The sequence below is a fragment of the Sminthopsis crassicaudata genome, chromosome 2 (genome assembly GCF_048593235.1).
Source record: "Sminthopsis crassicaudata isolate SCR6 chromosome 2, ASM4859323v1, whole genome shotgun sequence".
Lineage (NCBI taxonomy): Eukaryota > Metazoa > Chordata > Mammalia > Dasyuromorphia > Dasyuridae > Sminthopsis > Sminthopsis crassicaudata.
The window spans coordinates 386,379,964-386,403,897 of NC_133618.1; the positions used below are offsets into that span (position 1 = coordinate 386,379,964).

At 42.8% G+C, this 23,934-nt stretch overlaps 2 protein-coding genes across 4 annotated transcripts in view; both read left to right on the plus strand.

The window, feature by feature from the left end:
* KDM3B (lysine demethylase 3B) overlaps positions 1-8,886 on the plus strand; it is a 52,666-nt gene extending 43,780 nt beyond the window's left edge. Inside the window, exons 16-24 of the mRNA XM_074291441.1 lie at positions 826-1,092; positions 1,906-2,077; positions 2,477-2,567; positions 2,869-2,999; positions 3,942-4,061; positions 4,960-5,099; positions 5,536-5,712; positions 6,018-6,152; positions 7,449-8,886. Coding sequence (XP_074147542.1) covers positions 826-1,092; positions 1,906-2,077; positions 2,477-2,567; positions 2,869-2,999; positions 3,942-4,061; positions 4,960-5,099; positions 5,536-5,712; positions 6,018-6,152; positions 7,449-7,529 — 1,314 coding nt within the window. The 3' untranslated portion in view covers positions 7,530-8,886. The remainder of the gene's footprint in view (positions 1-825; positions 1,093-1,905; positions 2,078-2,476; positions 2,568-2,868; positions 3,000-3,941; positions 4,062-4,959; positions 5,100-5,535; positions 5,713-6,017; positions 6,153-7,448) is intronic.
* Positions 8,887-10,550: 1,664 nt separating this feature from the next.
* On the plus strand, positions 10,551-23,859 carry REEP2 (receptor accessory protein 2). 3 transcript variants are annotated; one of them, XR_012486630.1, is made up of 9 exons: positions 10,551-10,778; positions 15,313-15,385; positions 15,530-15,606; positions 20,156-20,276; positions 20,565-20,678; positions 21,023-21,170; positions 21,387-21,520; positions 21,628-22,903; positions 23,698-23,859. XR_012486630.1 is itself a non-coding variant. In XM_074291455.1 (8 exons), the coding sequence occupies exons 1-8, from the start codon at positions 10,747-10,749 to the stop codon at positions 21,691-21,693; spliced, it is 765 nt and encodes a 254-aa protein (XP_074147556.1). In that variant the 5' UTR covers positions 10,551-10,746; the 3' UTR covers positions 21,694-23,859. The 3 variants fall into 3 exon arrangements, 1 of the variants encoding a protein (XP_074147556.1); XR_012486631.1 differs by having other exon boundaries at positions 21,628-22,096; XM_074291455.1 differs by having other exon boundaries at positions 21,628-23,859.
* The last annotated feature ends 75 nt before the right edge of the window (positions 23,860-23,934 follow it).

The following is a 23,934-nucleotide window of genomic DNA, read 5'->3' on the forward strand; positions in this document are numbered from 1 at the left end:
TCATGATATTCATTTGGACATATTGCTCTTTTGGATTTGCTTTATTTCTCTCTGCATCAGTTCATACAAGCCCTAATTTTTTGTTCTATGAATCCTTCATATCCTTCATTTCCTATAGTTCAGTCCTATTCCCTTGCATCCAGATACTCAGTTACCCTTAGATCCCATGAAAGGATCTTTCACAAAAGATATAATGGCATCCTTTTTTTATAGGTCTCTAGATTGAATGCCATACTGACAGGCTCCTCTTATGCTGTTGAAGCTTTGTGGAAATGCCAGATTCTGCTGAATAATCTCTGAAATATAGTAAAATATCATCTCATTGCTTTTGCTAGGGAGGAATAGAGCAGAAATTGGAATGTATGTCCAATTCTCAGTAGCAAAATTATGTGGCGCTGGCCAAAAAAAAAAAAAATGGTAAATTAGGGGTAGTTGTGTCTGATTTGGGCTATCTGTTAATCTTTTGGCTGGTTAGGGAACTTCTTTCTAAAGGAGAATTAGACACAAGCTATAGGTGTTTTTAAAAAGCTTTTCTAGTGTCTACAACCCACACACATAGGTTTATTACCATTATATACTCTTTAACTACAATATAATTTCTTAGATCTTTTATAGACTTAACTGTGCTCCTGGGTAGGATGAGTAGAGAAAATACAGTGCTTCGTAATACCTCCCCTATTTGATAGGGGATGTTTTAAGAACTTACACAGAATAAGATTAGCTAGGTCAGTGACTGTTTTTCTGTGTTAGTATGAGTTGTTTGACTGTTTTAGGTTTTTTTGCTGATGATTGTGAAACTAAATATAGCTGTTGGGCTTCTCTCAGGGGGTGAAGAATAAGGCCAGTCTTCCCAACTTCCTCGACCACATCATTGCCTCAGTGGTAGAAAATAAAAAAACTTCTGATGCTGCAAAACGGGCCAGTAACTTGACAGATACCCAAAAAGAGGTGAAGGAGATGGTAATGGGGCTGAATGTGCTGGATCCACACACCTCCCACTCATGGCTCTGTGATGGGAGGCTCCTATGTCTCCATGACCCCAGCAACAAAAACAACTGGAAGATCTTTCGGGAGTGTTGGAAGCAAGGCCAGGTCAGTGCATTAAGGACCTTGTTTAAAGCCTTGAGCCCACAGAAAACATGTGGCCAGGTGATTGTGGTTTGGGTCTGACTTCCATTCCAGAGAATATTTAGCCTGTCTTATCTTGTCTCAAGGAATTACTAGTGAGCTTTAGAAAAGGAGGAAAGTAAGAGAATGAGTCACAAAACAACCAGCTTCTTGTACATAGTATTATTTTTGGAGAACCTTTGATGACTATAAGTTCTGACATTCTCAGTTCTAGAAAATACCATGGAAATTCTTGGGAAGTTAGTAATCTGGTTTGGATATTGTCTTTGGAAAAGGAAAGCAATGATAGATGTAATGAGGTGTATGGAAGGGGTGGTGGTAGGTGGTAACACTTTACTAGGAAAATATTTCTTGGCTCTATCAAGTATATGTTAAAGCAGTCATTTATTTATACATGTTTCAGATGCATGAGGAAGAGAAAGGATGCAGGATTTCTGGAGTTATCTTTTTGAAATATGAATTGTTACCAGAAGTTGATTTTTTCAGTGTTTGGCCTTCCACCTTTCTTTACATAGTAGTAGGTATCCAGAGCAACAGAGGTGATTTATCTGCACCTGGAAGGTAGGGGGGAAAGGTGATAATAATAGAGTGGAGGCAGTGCCTTATAAGCCCTAGCTGATATTTGACTCAAAGATCACATAAAAGAGGTCATGCTAAAGAACTTGGGAGGAAGAGGAGGAAATGTTGCTGGAGGATCCTCATTCCTGTTCCTCCTCAGCCCTGGGGGCTGTTAGTATTTTTCATTACCCTGTTGAGCAAGGTATTTTTTTTCCACAGCCTGTCCTTGTTTCTGGGGTGCATAAGAAGCTCAAATCTGAACTTTGGAAGCCAGAAGCATTTAGTCAAGAATTTGGAGACCAGGATGTGGACTTAGTGAACTGTAGGAACTGTGCTATCATTTCTGATGTGAAAGTGCGTGACTTCTGGGATGGTTTCGAAATCATATGCAGTAAGTGGCTTTAAGGTCATATCCACTAAGTGCAGCCTGGGAAGGAAGCCAACTCTCTTGTCTTCTCAATATTGCTCTTCAGCACAGCATGCTTCTGTAGAAACAGCCACAGAGGTCACTGTAGCATGGTGGGAAAATCTTGTCCTTGAACTGGCCATAACAGAAGTCCATCTAATGGAATAAATTCCTAGTCCTCAGTTTGTGGTCCAGAGAGATTTGTTGTCACTGGCAAACAATGGAGCCCCCTTTAGCCAGATGTATATTAATCTCATATATATCTAATCCACTATGGGTTTAGAACTGACAATAAAAGGCTAGACTTCTCTGAGATTGAGTATCAGGAAATTTTCCATCATTACGTGAAACAGGCCTAGTAAATAACTACTTTAATTCTCACAGAACGGCTAAGGTCAGAAGATGGGCAGCCAATGGTACTGAAACTCAAAGACTGGCCTCCAGGGGAAGATTTCCGAGACATGATGCCTACAAGGTTAGCAAACTAAATCAAGCTACATCTTTAGGGATCTGTCACAAGAGAATTAGAGTTATAAGGGATTAACATTTGAACATCATCAGGAAACTTGCTATTAGAATATTAATTGGTCCAATCACAGCACCTCAAAATTGTCTTTTAAGACAAGTAGGGAAACTTGTCATTTGTTTTGTTTGAGCAAATGTCCCCATCTATGAAATCATAGTTCCTTGAAATATCAAAGTCAGGGGGACTCTAATTTAGTGGGCTTTTCTTCTGTAGCACAGTATGTCCTCTCCTCTCTCTTGCCCTTCTTTAGGTTTGAGGATCTGATGGAGAACCTCCCTCTGCCAGAGTACACCAAGCGAGATGGAAGGCTGAATTTGGCTTCTAGACTACCCAGCTATTTTGTACGACCCGATTTGGGTCCCAAGATGTACAATGCCTATGGTATGAGGGGATAAACCCAGGGATTCTCTCTCTGACTCCTCTCTTTTAACAGCTAAAGAATGATTTGTGGACAGTGAGGAACCAAGAAACATTTCTGTCCAGGAAGCAGTATAGCAAGCAACCCTTTATTATGGAAGTAAACTGAACATTGACATTTGTTTTTTCCATACTGATCTATATATCAATATTTGTTCTCCTGAGTAGATGGAAAGTACGTACTCTTTTAAAATTTCATATATATTAAATTTGAGAGACAATAACAAGGGGTAGCTAAATGTTGCAGTGGATCGAGCACTGGCCCTGAAGTCAGAAGGACCCAAGTTCAACTCTGGCTTCAGACACTTAATACTTCCTAGCTGTATGTGACCCTGGACACCCAATTGCCTCACAAAACAAAGAGACACTGCAATATTTTCTTATCTGTAAAATTATATTATATTACAAACATCTATTGTAAGAAAAGTGGTTTTTAAATTGGAAAGCACTATATATATGTGAATATTATTGTTAAAGAAATATAATTCAGTTCTATCAAAAAAATAATAATGAAGAAATTTGAATACAAAAGGTAATCTAGCATATTGGGAAGTCCTAGTAAAGGACATTATGGGGAAAGATGCCAAGCTTTTATAGAGCTGAGCCCGACCTTATTATCTTTTTAGATTTAGGTGGGAAAAGTGAGGTGTAGAATATTTTATTTTATTTTTTGGATGAAAGCTAGTTGTTTAGTCAAAGATTTGATTTGGAGCACTTACTGTGTTAGTGCTGTTTACTGTGTTAACCTGGTTGAGTAATTGTTCAAAATTAACTGGAAAAAGTTTTTAAGTCAATAATTTGTTTGGAAACAGACTATATAAAGCCATCTTGATACATATTTCTGGCAAAGGTTTGTCTGGATTATTTAGAATTGGCTTTTCATCCAAATTTTTCTTTTACCTTTAGGTTTAATCACTGCAGAAGATAGAAGAGTTGGTACAACAAACTTGCACTTAGATGTATCTGATGCAGTTAATGTGATGGTGTATGTTGGGATCCCCATTGGGGAGGGAGCTCATGATGAAGGTAAGCTCCCCCAGACACATTCAGTTGATAAATTATTCTCTACTGCTTCAAGGTTGTAGTACGTAGTGGCTAATTGGTGGTTCAGTATAGATTTGGCACTAGATCTGGAGTCAGAAGTCTTGAATTCCAATCCTGCCTCAGACATGTTGAACAAGTCACTAAACTGCTGTCTGCCTTAATTTCTTCATCTGTAAAATGGGGAGAATAATAGCATTTAACTCCCAGGATTGTTGGAAGGACCAAATGAGATAATTGTAAAATATTTTGCACAATGTGACATAGTAAACGTTATGTATGTGTTAGCTATTATTATCATCATCATAATTAGCTAAGTGTCAGTAGAAAATATTTTAAATCCTTTTCCTTATTTTAAGTTCCTGAACAGTGTATCAAACATACCCCTCCCTATGCCATCCCACCACCTGTCATATCAGGATATGATTCAAGATATAAGAAATGACTACAGTCTGGCAGACACCAAAACACTTTGCCAATGGGGGAATGAAATTGGGAAAGGTTCTATCTTGGAAGGTTTAAGTTGTTCTTCCTGAAGTTTTGGTGATAGATTCTATGGTATTTGATCCTTTTATCTTCTGAGTTATTCTCTAAAGTTCTCTAAAAAAATAAATGAATTTAGGGACAAATAGGTGGCGCAGTGGATAGAGGACCTGAGTTCAAATCTAGCCTCAGACACTTACCACTTCCTAGCTGTTATGACCCTGGATAAGTCACTTAACCCCATTGCCTCAGCAAAAATAATAGCAATAATAAAACAAACTGAATTTGCAGTTTTGCAATCAGTTGAGTAATAGGCTTTATTTTTTTTTCAGTCTGTGGCAAACAATTGACTGGGTCCAGCTGGTGAAGATCTGTTTACGATTTCTGTTTGCCCTTTCAGAGGTGCTAAAGACTATTGATGAGGGTGATGCTGATGAGGTAACAAAACAGCGGATTCATGAAGGGAATGAGAAGCCTGGAGCATTATGGCATATCTATGCAGCTAAGGATGCTGAGAAGATCCGAGAACTTCTCCGAAAGGTGAGGAGATGTCTGCCAGTCCCTTTTCACATTCACAGAAATGATTCTGAAAAGGCTGAACTAAGACTTTGGGATATAGCCTGGATTAACCTTCCCTCTCAGGATATTAGTGTTTTTGTGAACCTAATTTCTTGACATTTTTATTGCTAGTTCTATCCCCTACCACCCTCTCCCACCCCCTCAACCCCCACTCCACCCTCACCCCCCCACCCCTGCAACATATACTCACTTTAAAATGCTTATGCCCTACACAGAGATTGTTTCTTTTTACCTTGTATTAAATGTCCATTTGGTCTAAATCCCTGCCCTCAAGATGTGGCAATTAAAGTACTTTTTAGCTCATGCTTGTCTCAAATCCTGCTGTAGGATGTTAGGTAGTTCTGTAGGATGTGATTTCTATGGCTCTTCCACATTTTACTTTGGTGTTTGGTATTAGGTTGGAGAAGAGCAAGGTCAAGAAAATCCTCCGGATCATGATCCAATCCATGACCAAAGCTGGTATCTGGACCAGACCCTTCGTAAACGTCTCTATGAGGAGTATGGCGTGCAAGGCTGGGCAATTGTGCAGTTTCTGGGAGATGCTGTCTTTATACCTGCAGGAGCCCCTCACCAAGTAGGTATAGTTTTCAAGGCAAGAAAACATGGAATCTGAGGTAGCTGAAATTTCCCAAATGGTCCTTTGACCATTGAAAATCTAAAAAGTTGAACTCTGTAGTGTCTAACTCAACTGATACTTGATCACAGCTAAATTTCTCTCTAGAAACCAATTTCACAAGCTGTTGCTTGTATTCTTCTAGTATATGGGAGTCACTCCTATATTCTTGCATGGTAAGGTAAGACGTAAAGTGGCTAATGTTAGAACATTGAATTTTTTACTGTGTCTTCCAATGCTTGTTAATTTCCACATATCTTTCTCAGGTTCATAATCTGTACAGTTGCATAAAAGTGGCAGAAGATTTTGTATCTCCTGAACATGTAAAGCACTGTTTCCGCTTGACCCAAGAGTTCAGACATCTGTCTAACACCCACACAAATCATGAGGATAAACTGCAGGTGATTATGAGCCCTCACAGAAACATATCCCATTTTCTGGGAGAAACCTTAGAGGAATGTTCCATGAGAGACTCTGGATTTTCTAGAGATGTTATTCCAGTCCTGTCTAAATCACGTTGCTCCAAGATTTAGTTTTTAAAGAGTACATTTATTTTTTCAACCTAATTTCTTTTCGGGTATAGTTAATAACTATCTGAAATCTAGTTGTACCAATCATATGGAGCATTTTTACCAATCAGTATCTGCAGATGAAGTAGAAGGGATCAAGTGATTAATTACTCAGTGTCATCAGTCAGGGGACTCTTAAACTTTAGCCACCCAAGAGATCCATCAGAAAATAAATTCTTAGGCACAAAGTTCCTGGTTCTCCCTTTGGAGTTCTAGCTTCTTTACCCAACATTGGGTACATTGGGTTAGATTTTGATTTGGTTTGCTCTGCCATATTTCTCTTAAAGGCAGCTAGGAAGCGTACTGGGAGCACCAGACTTGGTGCTGAGTTCAAATGCAGCCTCAGAGAATTCCTAGCTGTGTGACCATGGGCAAGTCACTTAATCCTATTTGCCTCAGTTCACTCATATGTAAAATGAGCTCTAGAGGAAAATGGCAAACCCCTCAATATTTTTGCCAAAAAGAAAAACTCCAAATGGTATCACAAAGAGTTGGACTTGACAAAACTGAATTTCTTTTATTCTTTATTTTATTCTTTTATTCTTTATTCCTTAAACTCGTAAGATTTAAAGATCAGAACCATTTTACCTACCAGTGCATCTAACTTTTGTAACGCACAAATAATGAAGAATAAGAAAGTAAAATAGCTCTGGACTGGAAGCACTTTCCCTTGCCTATCAATCCTGGCTTTACTTGCCTAATGACTCAGTCACTTTCTTTATTCATTGTATCAGATGGAGGTGTCTCATTTGTTTAGAAATTGTCACCTTCAGCTCCATGTTTTAAGTCAATTCATTTTAATGCTGGGAACTCATCCTTGAATTTAGTTCTATTTTTTTTTTCCTGAGGCAATTGGGATTAAGTGACTTGCCCCAGGATCACACAAATAGGAAGTGTTAAGTGTCTGAGGCCAAATTTGAACTACTGAAGCTACCTAGCTGCCCTTAGCTCTCTATTTTCTATAATATTTATGTTGAGGAACCAGAAAAGGACTAGAATTTGGGAGGTATCTCTGTGATATGTGGAACACCAGGTCTTCTACTAATAAGATGGTATTATTTGGAGCACAACACTCATTTGTTTTCACAAGGATAGGCAAGGACTGACTCTGTCCTTTTGATCTCCCAGGTAAAGAATATCATTTACCATGCAGTGAAGGATGCTGTTGGCACACTGAAGGCTCATGAATCCAAACTGGCAAGATCTTAGTTGTGGCTAGTTTCCAAACACTTGTGAAGCAGGCCTTTCACTTACAATACTTACAGGGAACGGGCAAGGGTCTCTGCTGGAGCAGAGACCCCCTCACTGGGAGCCAGTGTGGTCAGTATTACAAACTCTCCAGCCACTGTTTTCTACGCTGCCTCAAACATTGATGGTCGAAACGGGAAAGTCGCACTGTTACACACACAATTCCAGACTTCAAGCCGAGGGTGCCACATCCCCCATCCTGCGGCCTTTTGGGAATCCAGATCACCTAAACACTACTGGGTTTTCCTGCATATTCTTGTGATTAGAGAGTCAAAATCAAGAACGTGGGCACTTTTTCTCCTTTTTTTCCCCCTTTTCTTTCCTCATGCCTAGTTAGTTGGGAATATGTTCGGAGATGGGGGGATCTGATAGCAGGTACAGTAGGTGGCATTTGCCGAAGTGTGACCCATAGAAGCCTGACAGCATATCTCTGCATATGACCTTTTGTATGATCCAGCCTGAGGAAGAGGGATGAAGCTGTCCCCATACTCCCTCCCTTGTACACCATAGACTTGCAGAACCCAGGGAGAATCCACTGCTTTTCCCAGGAGGCTCCAGGAATAGGAGAATTGTGTATTTAGTGAAAAACTAGGTTTGTAGTGAAACAGTTAACTATTTCATGAAAGTAGATATTTTTAGAATTTTTGAAATACCACAACTGTTTTCCTGGATTATGAGGAAAGGCACATTACATATTTAGTCTTCCTTTCAATAAAATCTTTGAAGAGAAATGGTTTTTAGGAATTAAATGTCCATAATAGCACAAAATTAGCCAAAGGAGAGCTCAAAAGAATTGGCTTTTTAGGGTTTCTTTCCTTTTTCCCCCTCCCATCCCAGCAGTCTCTACAGAGAGGGAACAGTAAACCAAGAATGAACTTTTGTCATGTCTGTGAGCTGTGGTGTATTTGTCCCTGCACTGGTGACTCCAGGAATCATTCCATCTGTTACCAGCGTTCCCTTGGGACTCAGAATACTTTCCAAACATATGAAAGAAAATTTAATTTCCAACATCAGGTTTTTTTGTCCAGAAATATTTTCAACAAAACTTTACAGCTCAATGGAGTTTTATTCAGATTTCAATGTCAGCATTTGAAAATGATGGATTTCATTGTCCCAGAAGTACATTGGGAAGTGTATCTACCTTCTTTTCAGCTGTACTGTAGTGCCCCCTGCAGGCTTGTTTATATGTTCACAGTTACTTCATTTTTTAAAAAATAAAAGTCATTTACTGTAGAATACTTTTAATTTCATTTTCTGTATTTTCATTTTGTGAAGGGCTGATTGGGGTTTCCATGTTCTTATTAAAATATAACAAATCTCTGTGGCGTGGACTAACTTCTTGCCCCCTAAACCCAGGCCAGATTTTGGATACCATTACATATAGGTCGCCTTTGGTTTTCTGACCAGTATGTACCAGAAAACCCACTGTAGCTTTTAGTTATCTTTTCCAAAGTGTGGCCAGATGTTATTTTTCTAGTTTCTTTGGCATTTTATTGATGTGTGGTAAGAATTTCCAGGGATAGAAAGTAGGAGAAGGGTTTTTGTGCAGTTTTATTTTTGAATGAATATGAAATCTTTTCCATCTCAGCTGGCACACAGGTCCCAGGCCATAAAATAAGTTTTAAATAATGCTTTCCCCCTTACAAATGATGTGAAGCTCCCAAGTTTCCACATATTCTCGTAAGAAAGAAGAGTCAAGTCATATTTTTACTAGTTGATCTTAAAAGTAGTCTTCCTATATGTTTGAAAATGGTGAAAGTGAAAAAACTTCAAAACTGAAGTCCCTTGACAAGCAGGAAACACTTTCCTTTCCTTTGGGAGAAAAGTCAACAAGGGCTATTTCTGTGGGTGCCTCTGAACATTTGACATTCAAAATGAATTGCCTCAGTGAAACTTCGATTAATGTTTTGAAATACACAGATGGTAAGCTTGGGTGATAGGTCTAACCTTTTGAAATGAACCGTCTTTTTCAGTAGTTGGGTGGGGGGAGAGTTTTGAAAATGTTACACCTGTGAGATCAGAAAGGAAAACATGGTGCCAGTATTGTGCAGATGTAAAATATAATGGAAAGTGGAATTTTGCTGCTTCAGTAAAACCATAAAGAGATAGCCTACATTTTGTCTATAAATGTCTCAGTAATTAGGGCAGCTATTGCCGTGTGGGAGCAGGGCCTAAATTCCCTGTCCATTTCCTCTACTGGCTTTCTCCCTACTTCTGACCCATTCATTCCTGGTTAAGTTTTCCTTGTATTTCTGTGGGTCAGCACAAATATCCCCCAACACCTACCTCAAAATCAGGTTTTGGCTCCTAGCCCAGGCCTGTGGCCTCTGTCCCAAAAATTGCTTTTTCAGCTCTTTGGTCCTTGCATTATCAACGTTACACCCACACACTCCACCCCCATCCTACCCCCAAAAAATGGAGGACTAAGGATACCCTTATCTAGGAAGAATTTTCTTCCTAAACCCTTGACTCCAGTTCCAGTGTCCTTTTCGATGACAAGAATCAGTGTTCCTGATAGTTAAACAGAATTTTAGATCTTTGGTGGGAATGTAGCCCTTGTCACCGTGCTTGATAAATAGGTGTTTAATAAACGTTTTTCATGGGGAGGTGGGAGGTGGTGCTTTCGGCCCCCCTTAAGATTTCCTGGTGATTGTGGCCTCACCAAGGGGGAATGGGCAAGGATATAGGCCGGATTTTCTAAAATCCGAAAGCGAAGAGCCCAGTCTGGGTTGAGAGGGGAGGAAGCAAGGATGGAGAGATGATTCTGAAGTCGGTAGGTGGCCCCCAGGAGGGGAAAGGGAGTCCGTGGTGATTGAGCCAGAAAACAAGAGAAAGATTCCGGACTGGGTTGAGGTGGGAATGTTGAAATCTGGTGAGGGATGATCCCGGTGCAAAAAAGCATCCGAGAGGGTAGCTTGGTTCCCACTGGGTTGCACCAGGCGGAGCAGGTGCAGGGGAGGAGAGAGGGGGAGGGGCGGTCGCGGGGCGGCCGACAGCAGCGGCCTCCCCTTTAAGAGGCGCCGCCGCCGCCCGCAGGCCCCGCGGTTGCTGCAGGAACCTCCCCTTTAACGGCCGCCGCTGCCCCACTCGTCCGCTCGGGCTTCTCCATCCTCCGGCCCGGGGCCCCCGGCCCGCGGACCCAGGTGCTCTTGGGGCGCACACCTGGCCCGGTCCCGCCATGGTGTCCTGGATCATCTCCCGTCTGGTGGTGTGAGTAGAGGAGGAGCGGGGGCGGAGAAGGGATGCGGGCTCGGGCCGGGGGCGGACGGGGGTGGTGAACGCGGGGTAATTGGGGTAGGTGCGAAAGGGCATCCAAGGATGGGGACATCTAGAGGACCGTGGAGGAGCCGAGGCGGGGGTGGTGGTGGAACATTCCCCAGGGTCTTAGAGGAGGCCAGGAGGGGTCACTTTAAGGGATGACCAAGTCTCTTCTCTTCCTGGGGTCCTCAAACTCCCATCCCCGAGGTCTGGGCTTCTCCCACTTGGCCAGTGAGGCCTGGCAGGGCTGGAACATTTGCCGACCCCTCCCCCATAGCTCATCCCCACCCCGAATAAGAATCCGAGGGGGTTGCAATTGGTGTGGGTCCCCCTGCCAGAATCATCTCTGGGCCCATTTGAGGCAGATGGGGCTTCCCTGGCCCTCGTCCTCCCTCCGGAGCATCCCTTCTGCGATCGAGCCTGCCAGCCTTTCTCTCCTCCATTCCCGGCTATCTAATGCCGAGTGCCATTAGATGGGTGGAAATCATCCCGGAGCACCATCCCCGGGGCTCCTGGAGCAGGAAGCAGCAGGAACAGCTGGGGGCTCCCTGGGGTGTGAGGAAGCTTCCCCCGGAGATCCCAGGTTGTGGCCCCACCAGTCTGGGAACAGTCTGGTGAGGAGGAAATGCAGGTGCTGGCCTGGAGGGTCAGCAGAAACGAATCCGAAAGGGCAGTGAGCTGGGCAACACTTCACAGAATTTTAGACCCAAAAGGGCCTTAGAGATCTTCAATCTTGAAAGGACCTCAGAGTCTACTTAGTCTAAACCCTTTATCCTACAGATGAAAAAACCCCAAATCCCAAATTTTGACATTGTGTCATTCTGTACAACCCTCCCTAGAATTAAATGGTGCCTGAGCCTCATCCATTTCAAAGGGGGGGGGGGGTCTGGACTGTAAATTTAGTGGGCAAAACATTTATTTCTAGATAGCTTCCATGCCATCCAGTGCTACTTTTGGTGGATCTGAGTCCTCCTCTGAAGACTCCTAGAATAGCTAATTGGTTCCTCAGGGCAACTGGACTTGGCCAGATTCTCCGAAGAGGAATTTTGTCCTAAGTTCCATGTTACTGACATTCAGCAATTTGGGGGGCAGGATTCTCAACAGGGTAATAGGAAAGGTAAACTTGTATCGATTTACCTAGCTGAGCTATCCTCTCGATCTCTACTCTCCCCAGCCCACCTCAGGAGATGGGTTATCCCAGGTCTGGGGAAAAGGAAGGCAGCTGATGCCTCCAAAGCCAGGTTTAGTGGGGTCTTGAAAGATCATGGTTGGGAGGTAGGAGAGAAGTTTGGTTTTTTGTTATACCAAAGCAGAGAAAATGGATAGTTCTTAAACTGCTTGATTCTAATCCCCCCTCCCATGCTACTCCTCTTCAGCCCCAAGCAGAAAACTCTGCCCCCTTCCCTTTCCCCCAGAGAATTTCTGTTATTGAACAGGTTTGAGGAAGGTCCCCTCATAAGAAATCCTGACTTCCTCAGCTCTCCATTAGTCAGAAATAGGAAAGGACTGAAAGAATTAAAACCCTTAGTTCAATCTACTAGCTTGGACCTAACCTCTCAGCTACCCAGTTGTCCCAGAGCTGATAAGAAGTCTAAAAGACAAATCATGTCTTCTTATTCTCAGCCACTGTGTCCCCAACTTTTCTACCCTAATCCATAGGCTACAAGAAAGGGAAAAAGCAGGCTTGAAAAATCACCTCTTAGAAGTTGCTGGATTCCACCTTCTAATGACTTCTCTCCTCCCCCTCAACTTGATGTTTAATCATATCTGACTCCTCATGACCCCATTTGAGATTTTCTTAGCAACGATACAGGAGTAGTTTTCCATTTCCTTCTCCAACTCATTTTACAGATGAGAAAAGTGAGGCAAACTGGGTTAAGTGACTTATCTAAGGTCACAACTATTAAGTGTCTGGGGACCAGATTTGAACTCAGGAGGCTGGGTCTTTCTGATGCCAGGCCCAGCTCTACCTTCTGAGCCACCTAGCTGCCCTCCTCCTCTGTTTACATGTGTTTGTACACACTCACACATATACACACTGTATATATGCACACATGCATATGTATAGATACAAATTCATGTACACGTGTGTAGATAGATAGTATTTAGTTACCTATGGATATCACTTTCTCTGCCAATAAGATATAAACTGGAGAACATGGATTTTGTTTTTTTGTTTTTTTCATCTTTGTTTCTCCAGAATCCTATATAGTGTTCAGCATGCTATAAAGGGGGGTAGAGCTAGGGACTGGAATTGTGATTTCAAGGGTTTAAGCAGCTCCTGCTTAAGGAAGCTCCCTTTACCAAATGTAGAATGGTGCCATCCCTGTGATTTAGAGTTGCCTTAAGCCCACCTTCTTAAACTGTGGTTTTCAATCTCATATGAGTTCTCAAAACTGAACGTAGAGGTCGAAAAATTATGATTTATTATCAGTAAATATTTGATTTGAATGCCAATTTTGCATATCTAAATATCAGAAGTCATGTAAAAATTTCTCAGATGAAAAGGGGATGCAAGTGGGAAAAGTTTAAGAAAGCCTGACCTAAAGAATAATGATTTGTTTAGAGTTGCATAGCCAATTATGTGGCAGGGGTAGAATTTGAACCTAGGTCCTTGTGGCACAAAGTAAGCATCTAATAATGTTTGTTGAATAAAAGAGCATGTAGATAGGTGTCCAAGGTAGTCTTGAATGGCTTCTCTTTCTAGTCCCACTTTTATTGTGTGAACCACTCAGTGTCCCTTTCTTAGTTTACCTGGCTGAACCTTCCTGTCCCCTCTTTTCACCTCCAGGGAAGATGAGTTATCTCAGAAATGGGAAAAAGAAAGGCTCCTTTACCTTCCAGAACAGTTCGGGGGCTTCCATTCCAAGTCCAAGGGATAAGATCATAGCTGAATTGTGTAACCAAGATGCTCTGCTTCTCCCCCCTCCATTATCTCCTCCTCATTGTATCCAGTGTCTCAAGGTCTTCACACACACCCCTCATACACCATCGGATCCTCTGACTTTCCTCACTCCAGCTTACACTCTGTTTTTCTCCCAGTTCCCTTGGTCCCAGGTTGTCATGAGACTATGCCAGCAGCCCTCTCCTGGTTCCTATGCCATTGTGGTCATCATTCATTAAGCAAGCATTTATTAAGCATACTGGGGGTAATAGACAAAAATGAATAAGCTTGCCTTTAAGGAACTGCATTATATTGAAGGGAAATAACATGTGCAGAGATAAGTAAGAGACAGGGACTAGACCTGAGATTTCAGGGGTATACAGGAACTCTCAGGGGAAGAAATTCTACCAGTGCAAATTAACACCTTTGCTACAACTTATATTCTTTAAAAGGGACCTAGGAATTGAAAGGTTAAGCTGCTTGCCCAGGGTCACATAGCCATTATATTAGAAAAGAGACTTGAACCCAGATTTTCTCTTCAAGGCCCTTTCTCTATCAACTATGTCACATTGCCTCTCTATCCATGAAGAAATGAGTGTAACATAAGTAGAAATTAAAGGCAAGGTAATGGGGAGAGGAAGCATTAACAATTATGGGGGAGGGAGGAACTACAATAATTGTTGTATGCTCAGCATGAAACAAGCAGGCCCAGCACTAGATCATTCCCCTCCTTCCAAGGTCCTCTACTCTCCAGTCATTTCTCATATCCCAGACTCCCTGGGATCATCTCAGGCTCGTTGACTTCAGGAAGAGTTAACTCCTTAAGACCTATCCACCTCACCCAGACAATGCTCTGGGGAGAATGGGAGTATGCCAATAAATGTTTAACATTTAACAGAATAAAACTAAATTTTAAAACGGTTGAAAATGTTTGTAAGACACATTTTCAAGTTTAATCTGCATTATTAATGTTTTCCCCATCTATTTAAGTCTAAACTTTCAATGAGGTAACAAATCAAGCTCTGATTTGTGTGTTTGCCAATTTCTGGGGTATAAATACTCCCTGAAAATTCAACAATCCATTCCGTGAGTCAGTCCAAATTGGCTTTAAGAAATCCTCTCAGGGAATTTGAGATGGTGTGCTGGATCTGTTGAACAGAAGAGAACCTTTTGTATCCTTTGAGCTGTTTGGGCTAAGAGTTGGGCTGAGTAGATCTGTCCAACAGGCAAACCTGAGTAGATTCCCTGATCAGTAGAAGGGAGTTATAGAGGAGAAAGGCAGGCAGTAGCTCTAGCCTTGGTCTGAAAGATCTTAAACTGGCTCCGAAAACACCTCCTGAAATTGTTACTCCTTTCCCTACCCTGGCCCAAAGAAATGTTGTTTTTTCCCTTATGTATGTCATATCCTCTTTGGTAGTTTGATGGAACCTGTGGAACCATCCTCAGAATATCCCACCTTGTGCTAGAAAATCCCTCAGATAAACTCTTACAAGATCTTTTGGCTCCTCGAGACTTTTAGCCAGAAGCATTGGGGAAGGGAGGGTTGAGGTAATGGGGAAAGGCTTTATTTGTTGACAGAAATTGTGTCTGCCTCTCCTCTAGGCTGATCTTTGGCACACTATACCCGGCCTACTCTTCTTATAAGGCTGTCAAGACAAAAAATGTGAAGGAATATGTGAGTGTGTGGGGCTCTCTGCCTCTTGAGGTGGGAGGTGGGTGGATATGAGGTGATCCCGAGGATCAGAGTGGGATGGGGGGAGAAATGGATGTTTGACCTACATGACTTCTCTCTCACACACACCCCCTGCTGTGCCCACAGGTGAAGTGGATGATGTATTGGATTGTATTTGCCTTCTTCACCACTGCTGAGACCCTCACTGACATTGTGCTGTCCTGGTAAGCACTGTCCCCAGCCCACATTTCTAAAGCCCCTTTCTACTATTGTTCAGGGTCCCTTCCCTAGGTAAGTCCCACCAACTTACCCAAACTCTACTGGGTTAGGCAAATAGAGACTCCAGAGGCAAGTCAGGACATTTTTCTGGAACTCCTGTGGCCAGTACAGATTCTCATCTCTTTCCTCTTCTTCTTATAGCAATAATGGTGCCCTCTCCTGATTGCATGAGCATTTTGTGCTTTCAAAACCCTTTTAGATCATTAAACTGTCTTGATAGATTAGGCAGGACAAGAATTATTACCCCCATTGGACAGGTAAATATACTGAGATTCAGAAAGGATAAATGATTCAGAGGCAGCATGTTACAATGGAAAGGAAGGAAAGGAGAGAGGATATGCTAGGCTCTGTGCTAAGTGCTTAATAAATATCTCATTTAATCCTTATAACAGAGGCAAGTGCTGTTAGTATTCTCATTTTACAGATGAGAAAACTGAGGCAGACAGAGGATACATCACTTGCTAGAGAGTCACGTAGATGCCTAAGGCTGGATCTGAACTCAGATCTTCTTGACTCTAAGCCACAGGACTCAGACCATCTGACAGCTTTAGAAAGGGACAGTAACAATTTACTCTTGTTCTTAAATGACTTTAGCAAGTCATTTAATGCCCCAGGCCTCAGTTTTCTGGTAAAATAAGGCAGTTGGGCCAGATGGATCCTGGGCCCTTTCTGGATTTAAAGGTGTGATGGTACCACAGAAGCTCAGAATTAGACAGGACCTCAGGATCCTACACCAGACCTGGCCAGGAATCTCCTCTCAGAGGATTTACCTTATGATAACCATGCGGGCTCCAACAGAAACCCCTAATGTTGGGAAAATTCACCCGCCAAGTACTAAATATGCACCTACTATATTTTAGACAATATGCTGGCCAGTGTGGATACAGGGAGAGGCAAACATTATCCCTGCTCTCAAGAGCTCACAGTCTGGACAGGGAAAGACATGAAAACCATTGTGTGCAGACAATATATATTAGATAAATATTGGGAAGAGTTGGGATTGAGGAGGACTGGGAAAAGGCTTCTTGCAGAAGTTGGGACTACAGGACACAAGACATAAAAAAACCACGCAGGAGAAGGCAGGAGATAGAATGATGATGGAGAGGTGCTCCAGATGTGGGGGCAGCCAGGGAAAATTCAGAGATAGAGGGGGTGGAGGGAAGGAGGGGAAAAATTCAGAGCAGAAGGGAGTACAAGGGATAATGTTGTAAAAAATTACCTATGCATATGTACTGTCAGAAAAATGTTATAATTATAAAATTAATTTAAAAAAATTTTTTTTAAATTCAGAGATAGGAAGTCAGTGTCACTGGATTGGAGAGTACATGAAGGAGAGTGAAAAAGTAGGAAGGGACAAGGTTATGAAGAAGAGCTTTAAAAGTCAGAGGATTTTATATTTGATCCTAGAGGTAATGGAAAACCAGCAGAGTTTATTGAATGGAGGGGCAAGGGGATGGTGGCCAGAATATGTGACATATGGGAAACATAGTCAGATCCTGGGCTTTAGGAAAATCTATTGGATAGCCAGTGGAGGATGGCCTGGAATGAAGAGACTTAAATCAGGGAAACCCACCAGTAGGATACTGTAATCATCAGTGTGTGAAGTGATAAGGGCATATGATAAAATGGTGGCAATATCTGAGGAGAGAAGGGAACATGTGCTGGAGATGTCACAAAGTAAAAATCAACAAGCCTTGGCAATTGAGTGACTGGGGAGAGGAGAGAATTAAGGATGATCCTATCTTGTGGGCCTAGATGATTGATGACATCACCAAGTAAAATGATATAGAGGGAGAAGAGAAGGTGACCCAGGACAGAGTCTTAACAGACATGGGCTGTTCGGCAAAGGAGCCTGAGAAGGAATGATGAGGTGGGAGGAGGAGCAGCAAGAAAAATAGTGTCCCCAAAATTCAGAGAAAAGAAAACCTGGAGGTGAGGATGATTAACATCCAAAGGCTGCAGAGAATCGGGGTAATGAGAAAAGACCACTGGATTTGTCAACTAAGAGATCATTGGTAACTTTGGAGAGAGCAATTTCAGTGGGATAGGAAGATCAGAAGCCATATTGTAAGAGATTAGGAAGAAAGTTCAAGAAGGGAAAATGGAAGCACCTATTGTAGACAGTCTTTTAAGAGGATTTTGCTACAGAGGGATATAGGGTGATAATTAGCAGTGATGGAAGATTCAAGTGAGTTTTTTCAGGATGGGGAGATAAATGGTCATGTTTCTAAGCAATAGAGAATGAGCCAATTGAGAGGGAGAGATTGAAAATAAGTGAAAGAGCAGATATGTCAGAGGAATCAATCTGTTGGAGAAGATAAAATGGAATGGGATCAATTGACCAGGTAGAGGATTAGACTTGGTATAAGGAGTAAACCCCCTTCATTATGTAAGACAGGGTGAAGGAGAAGATAGTAGGTGGTAGGAAGCTTCATGAGAGAAGAGAAGAGAGAGCTCATGTCAAACAGCCTCAACTTTTTTCTATAAGGCAAATTTCTCTACTGAAAATGGGGAAGAAGGAGTTAATAGGAGGTTTAAGGGGGGATGAAAAAGTTTGGAAGAACTATTATGGAGAGTGGAATAGCAAGTTGATGAGGGTATAGGATTGCCTACTGGTAGTAAGGGCCAATTTAGGTTGTATAACATAAATGTGTAGTGGGTCCAAGTTTTTTGGACGTGATTTTCCCCACCTTAGTTCAGCAGCACATGTGGAGAAATGAAGATGGTAGATAGTAAGAGTTGAGTTTATATAATATAAATTTGTAATGGACCCAATCAGCATGCTTTCATGATTTTCTCTAGCTTAATTCAGCTGCACATGGATAGAAATGAAGGCAGAAGACTGGTGGAAGTAATTCAAGACTAAGGCTTAGTAAGGCTTAGTAAGGCCAAATCCTCAATAGGATAAAAAGGAAGAGGCATGGAGAGACAAGAATAGTATAAAATTTCACTTGTTCATTAAGGAATCAAGACTGAGAAGGGAGATGAGTATAGCCAGTGGCAGAGGTGATAACCAGAAAGGAAAAGTCTGAGAGGTAGATCTTGAGGAAGAGCAAATCCTAAGGCCACCCATTCTACCTCCAGACAGGCTTAATTGGTTTTCTTTTTTTTCCTTTTCTTTTTTTAGGTTTTTAAATTAAATGTATTTTAAATTTAAGTGCAAAATAAGAAAAGAAAAAGAAAACAATTTCCATGGATACAGCAGAATATGAGAGATTTCAATATAAAGTAATACATTTCCATTTCAAGAAAACCTATATAATAAAAACTACACTTTGTTTTCAAAGCTGTTCAGTTTTCCTTTGCTTCCTTAATAGGTTTTATAGGGTGTTTTTTTCTTTTTCCTATTGCTTTGTTCCCTCCCCCCCGCAAAAAAGGTTGCAATTAAACATGGATATGTGTGTACATACATACACACACATATCACATACATATATGCATATATAGTTATATTTACATATATATATATCTATAAACATACACATATATGTAAGATTGTACTATGCTTATTTCCACTTGTCATCTGCTTCTCTGAAAGTAGATATCTTCTTTCATAAATTCAAGTCTTTCCATGCTTTTTCTAAATCAATCAGCTCATCATTTCCTATACCACAACAATATTCTGAACCAATCACATTCTAAGAGAATGAAAGGTTTTTTCCCCGATTTTCTGCATTCCTTCTATCTGTGGCTGCATGGTTTTAAATTTAAAATTATTTAAAATTATCCATTTTACACTTCAACAATGCTCTCACCTTATAATATGAATATGGTTTAAGGTTTGACACTATTGAATCCATTTCCCTTACATTTTTTCCTTAGTTTCATTGAAGTTCCTGACCTATTCTAAATGAGCTTTGTTATTATTTTTTCTAACTTAGTAAGATAATTTTTAGTAATTTAATTGGGATGGCATTCCATAAATAGATTAATTAGATAAAATGGTTGTTTTAAAATTTATATTGGCTTTAGCTACCCATGAACAGTTAATTATAAATAATAATAATACCTGGCATTCATAAAATATTTTAAGATTTGCAAAATACTTTATATATATATATAAAATCTCATTTGAATATCACAAAACCCTGAGAGGAGATGTTATGTTCATCCCCATTTTACAAATGAAAAAACTAAGGCTGAAAAAGGTTGCCCACAGGGTTCACACACTTAGTAAGTATCTGAGTCAGGATTTAAACTCAAGTTTTTATTAAGCCTAGTCTTCCATTCACCATGCCACCTGGCGGCCTAGTCAAGTCCCAACTTTGCTCTTTGTAAGCTCTCTCCATTGCTCTCAGTTCTACCTTCTGAGGCCCAACAAAACTAATCTAATGTCTCTCCTTTGTGATAGCCTTTCAGATGGTTGAAGAGTACTTGCCCAAGGTCACATAGCTATTGATAACGGAAGTAAGGTTGGAGCCCAGGCCACCCAACTCCTTATCCAGATCTCTTTCCCTCCCCAATATCTTAATGCACTTCTTGGCCCTTTCCCAGGTTCCCTTTCTACTTTGAGCTGAAAATTGCCTTTGTGATCTGGCTGCTGTCTCCATATACCAAGGGCTCCAGTGTGCTCTATCGAAAATTTGTCCATCCAACACTCTCCAACAAAGAAAAGGTTTGGCCCCTGACCTTCCCTTCCCCTTTCCTACTCATGGACCTTTTCTCCCGAATCACTGTCCAAGATGGGAGAGGGAGAGAAGGGGCTCAGTGGCAGACTGAGACTTACTGTCTTTGGAAGCCATTTCCCTGGACCAGCAGCCTTGAGGGACTGAAACACCCACGGTGGGCAGGCAGGTAGTGCCAGGTTCTCCAAACACTACCACCTGGGTGGGGCTTGGAGGGAAAGCCTCCATAACTTGGGAAGGAACCCAACTCCTTACTCCATTCTCCTTCCCTGCCACAGGAAATTGATGAATACATCACACAGGCCCGGGACAAGAGCTATGAGACCATGATGAGGGTGGGCAAAAGGGGCTTGAACCTGGCAGCCAACGCTGCAGTCACTGCAGCTACCAAGGTAACAGAGGGACCAGGGTAAGGATGTGGGCAATCAGGGCTTCCACCCAACCCTACCCCATCCCTCTTCAGATATGGTTTTATAAGGACATTGCTTCCTTTCTCCACCATGTCTCTCAAGCTCAGCTCTGATTCTCCTCTCCCAGGTGGCTCTCTGAAGAAGTCCTAGCCCTTTCTCCGTCAGCATGCCTTTTCTATTGTCCTTACTGGTCAGGGGAGGCTTTCTCTCCTTGATTGTATATGTGTGTGTGTGTGTGTGTGTGTGTGTGTGTGTGTGTGTGTGTTTATATATGTATATATATATATATATATATATATATATATATATATATATCACCTGCTCAGGGCCAAGGAGTATTGTCAGAAAAGCTAAGAAGCTTCAGCATGCAAGACCTGACACTGATCCGAGACGACGAAGGCTTGCCCTTGCATGGTCCTGATGGCCGCCTCCGACCCTCAGCCAGTGGCCTCCTGGACCCCATTGAGGACTTAGGTATCTGGCAGGGCTAGAAGGAGATGGGCTGGGGGAGGGGAAGGAATTAAGGGTGTGGAGATGGCCCCCAAGCCAGAAGAAAGACAGAGAAGTCCAGGGCTAGTGGGGCTGGAGGAGAGGAGTGTTTGTCTGTAGAGGCACCCAGAACAGGGCCTTGGCTTTCCTTAGCTCTCCACATCCCCCCTTTGTTTCTAGCTTCACTTTGCTTCTCCTCAGGAGATGACCCTGGCCTGAGCCTTCGGTCCTCAAGTGGGAGCCAGTCAGACACACGGACAGAGGCCTCTGAGGATGACATGGGGGATAAGACCCCTAAGCGTGTCAAATCAATCAAGAAAGTGCCAAAAGCTGAGGTGAGCCCCAATCCCGGCTCCCTATCCCAGGCCCTTCTCCTATAGCCCCACCCCATATAGTAGCGCAAAGGGAGCCCAGGCACTGAATCCCATTCCCTCTTCTATAGCCAATCCCGAAGACGCTGAAGACCCGCCCTAAGAAGAAGCCCACAAGTGGAGGAGAGTCAGCCTGATGTGAGCCCTCCCCCCCATCTCTGCACAGAGGCCCTCGTGGGGGAGTTATGTCTAGAACTGCTGCTGCTTCCTAGGTTGAGGGGGCCTCAGGGCGATCTCTCCATGGGAGCAGCCCCCTGCCCCCACCCCTTTCTCTCACTGAAAGAGTCTGAGGACCAAGATGTGAGATGCTGCCTCTGGGATCTCCCAGGGAGGCCTCTGGCTAGGGTTGGGTGGGCAGGTATGAGGGGTAACGGGTCTGGGAGATGACTAAAGCCAGGCATTTTCTTGTTTGGACCGCTGGTTTGGGAACACAAGGGCCAAGATTGGGGATGGGGGGTGGGGTATAAGAGGTTATGTCCACAGAAGGACTACCCCCTTGGAACAGCAGCCTTTGGGGCCTCTTTGGTTGAAGGCTTAGGGGTGTGTGTGTGTGTGTGTGTGTGGTATGTATGTCTAAAAGAGGTCCTGAGGACAAGGCCACTTCAGGGAACTCTCCAAACATCTCTCTCCTTTGTCTCTGTTCTTACAGCCTTCTTGAGTGACTCCCCAACTCTAGCCTACTTAGTGCCTTGCTGGGTGCCATGGCATACTATGGGGAAAGGGGCTAAGGGCCAAAGGGTTCATCTGGCTTTACCTCATATATTCTGCCCCTCTTCATCTATCCCTTTTTTATTGGACCTTGGCTGCCCCGTGTCCTCCAGTTGCTATAGACTGGCTGAAAAATTGGCTGATGAACTAAGAGTGTCATCCCCACCCAATATAAGGAGACCCCTAGAAGACTTGCCCTCTCTCTGGGAAAGTGGAAGGAATGAGAACACTGGGACCATATTTCTCTAAATTGAAAGGGGTAACTAGAAAGAGCAATTTCCCACTGAAAGCCCAAAGTAACAGTAGCCAGGATTTGGGCGGGGGGGGGGGGGGGGGGGGGGGGGGAGAGAAGGTGATCAGGGCCTACCTGGATTCACACCTTTTTCTATCTCCTTCACGAGGCCATTTCCTTGAATAATCCCTCTTTTCTTCTTCCTTCTCCTGTCAACTTTCCCACTCCCCCAGCTTCTGTTCATCTAATTCCCAGAATGAGGGTGGGAGGTGGGGAAAAGGGTCCCTTGGGACATTTGAAGAAGCCAAATACTAGAAACTGATTTGGGCAAGGGATGGTAGGGCACGGGAAGGGAGTGGGAGATGGGGAAGCTGTGCTTCTATAAGTGAACATATTAACCAGTAAGTGTGAGCAGTGTGTGTGTGTGTGTGTGTGTGTGTGTGTGTGTGTGTGTGTGTGTGAGATGCAAGTGGGGACCTTTCCCTGGGAATCCAGGCCATGAGGCAGTTCAAAGTATATGATTTTTACCAGGACACATGCATGGCCCAGCTACGTATCTTCTGGGCTGGGAAGAAGAGAAAGGCCCTTGTATTGTGTTTACATACTTGCATGTGTTGCTCTTTGGCTCTGTATCTTTATCTATGGGTATGTTCGTCTTGGCCAGTGTCTTCATGTGTCTGTGCATGTGTCCCTGTGTTTCTTCTCCCTACTTTTCCCAGTGGTGGGGCCAGCCATAGAGCTATTGCAGCAGAAGCTCTAAGAATTGTTATTCTAGTTGTCACTAGCCCTTTTCCTGCTCTGTTTCCATACTCGATCTTGCAATTAATTATCTGAGGCTTCAGCTCCTATTTGCCTTTAAGGAGGATTGTGAGGTCCTACTGGGGATGGTGGGGAGGCACTTCTCATATTCTGGTTCCGATTTTCCTTCCATCCCTGCAAGCCCATTCTTTCTGGGCCCTCTCAGGAAGGAGAGTGCAGAAAAAAGGAATTCCTGGGAAACCATTCACCAGAGAAACAGCTGGTGAGGGAAACTGGACTAGGATTGTGGGGTTGTCCCTTCATTCCTTCCCTGCCCTAACCTTAACATCAGCTTCTGTCCTTCCTCTTCCCTTATCAGTGAGTATAATGAACTGACCTCAGGCCAGGAAGATTTTAAAAATTCTATCCTAGGTCTCCCCAAAGTATAGTGGGTTGGGGGGAGTGTGTGTGTGTGTGTGTGTGTGTGTGTGTGTGTGTGTGTGTGTGTACGCTCGTGAATGGCCGGGCTCACTAGAGAATTGGGGGAAGTGAGGAAAGGGAAGGCTTATGGAGAGAAAGCTTGGACCCTTGGCCGTGAAATGATCCAATAAACTAAAATTCGGCACCCTGTTGTTCTTTGTTCTTTGTTCCCCAACCCAAATGGAGTAAGGTGTAGATGAACTTGGCTGAGATTGTGCTG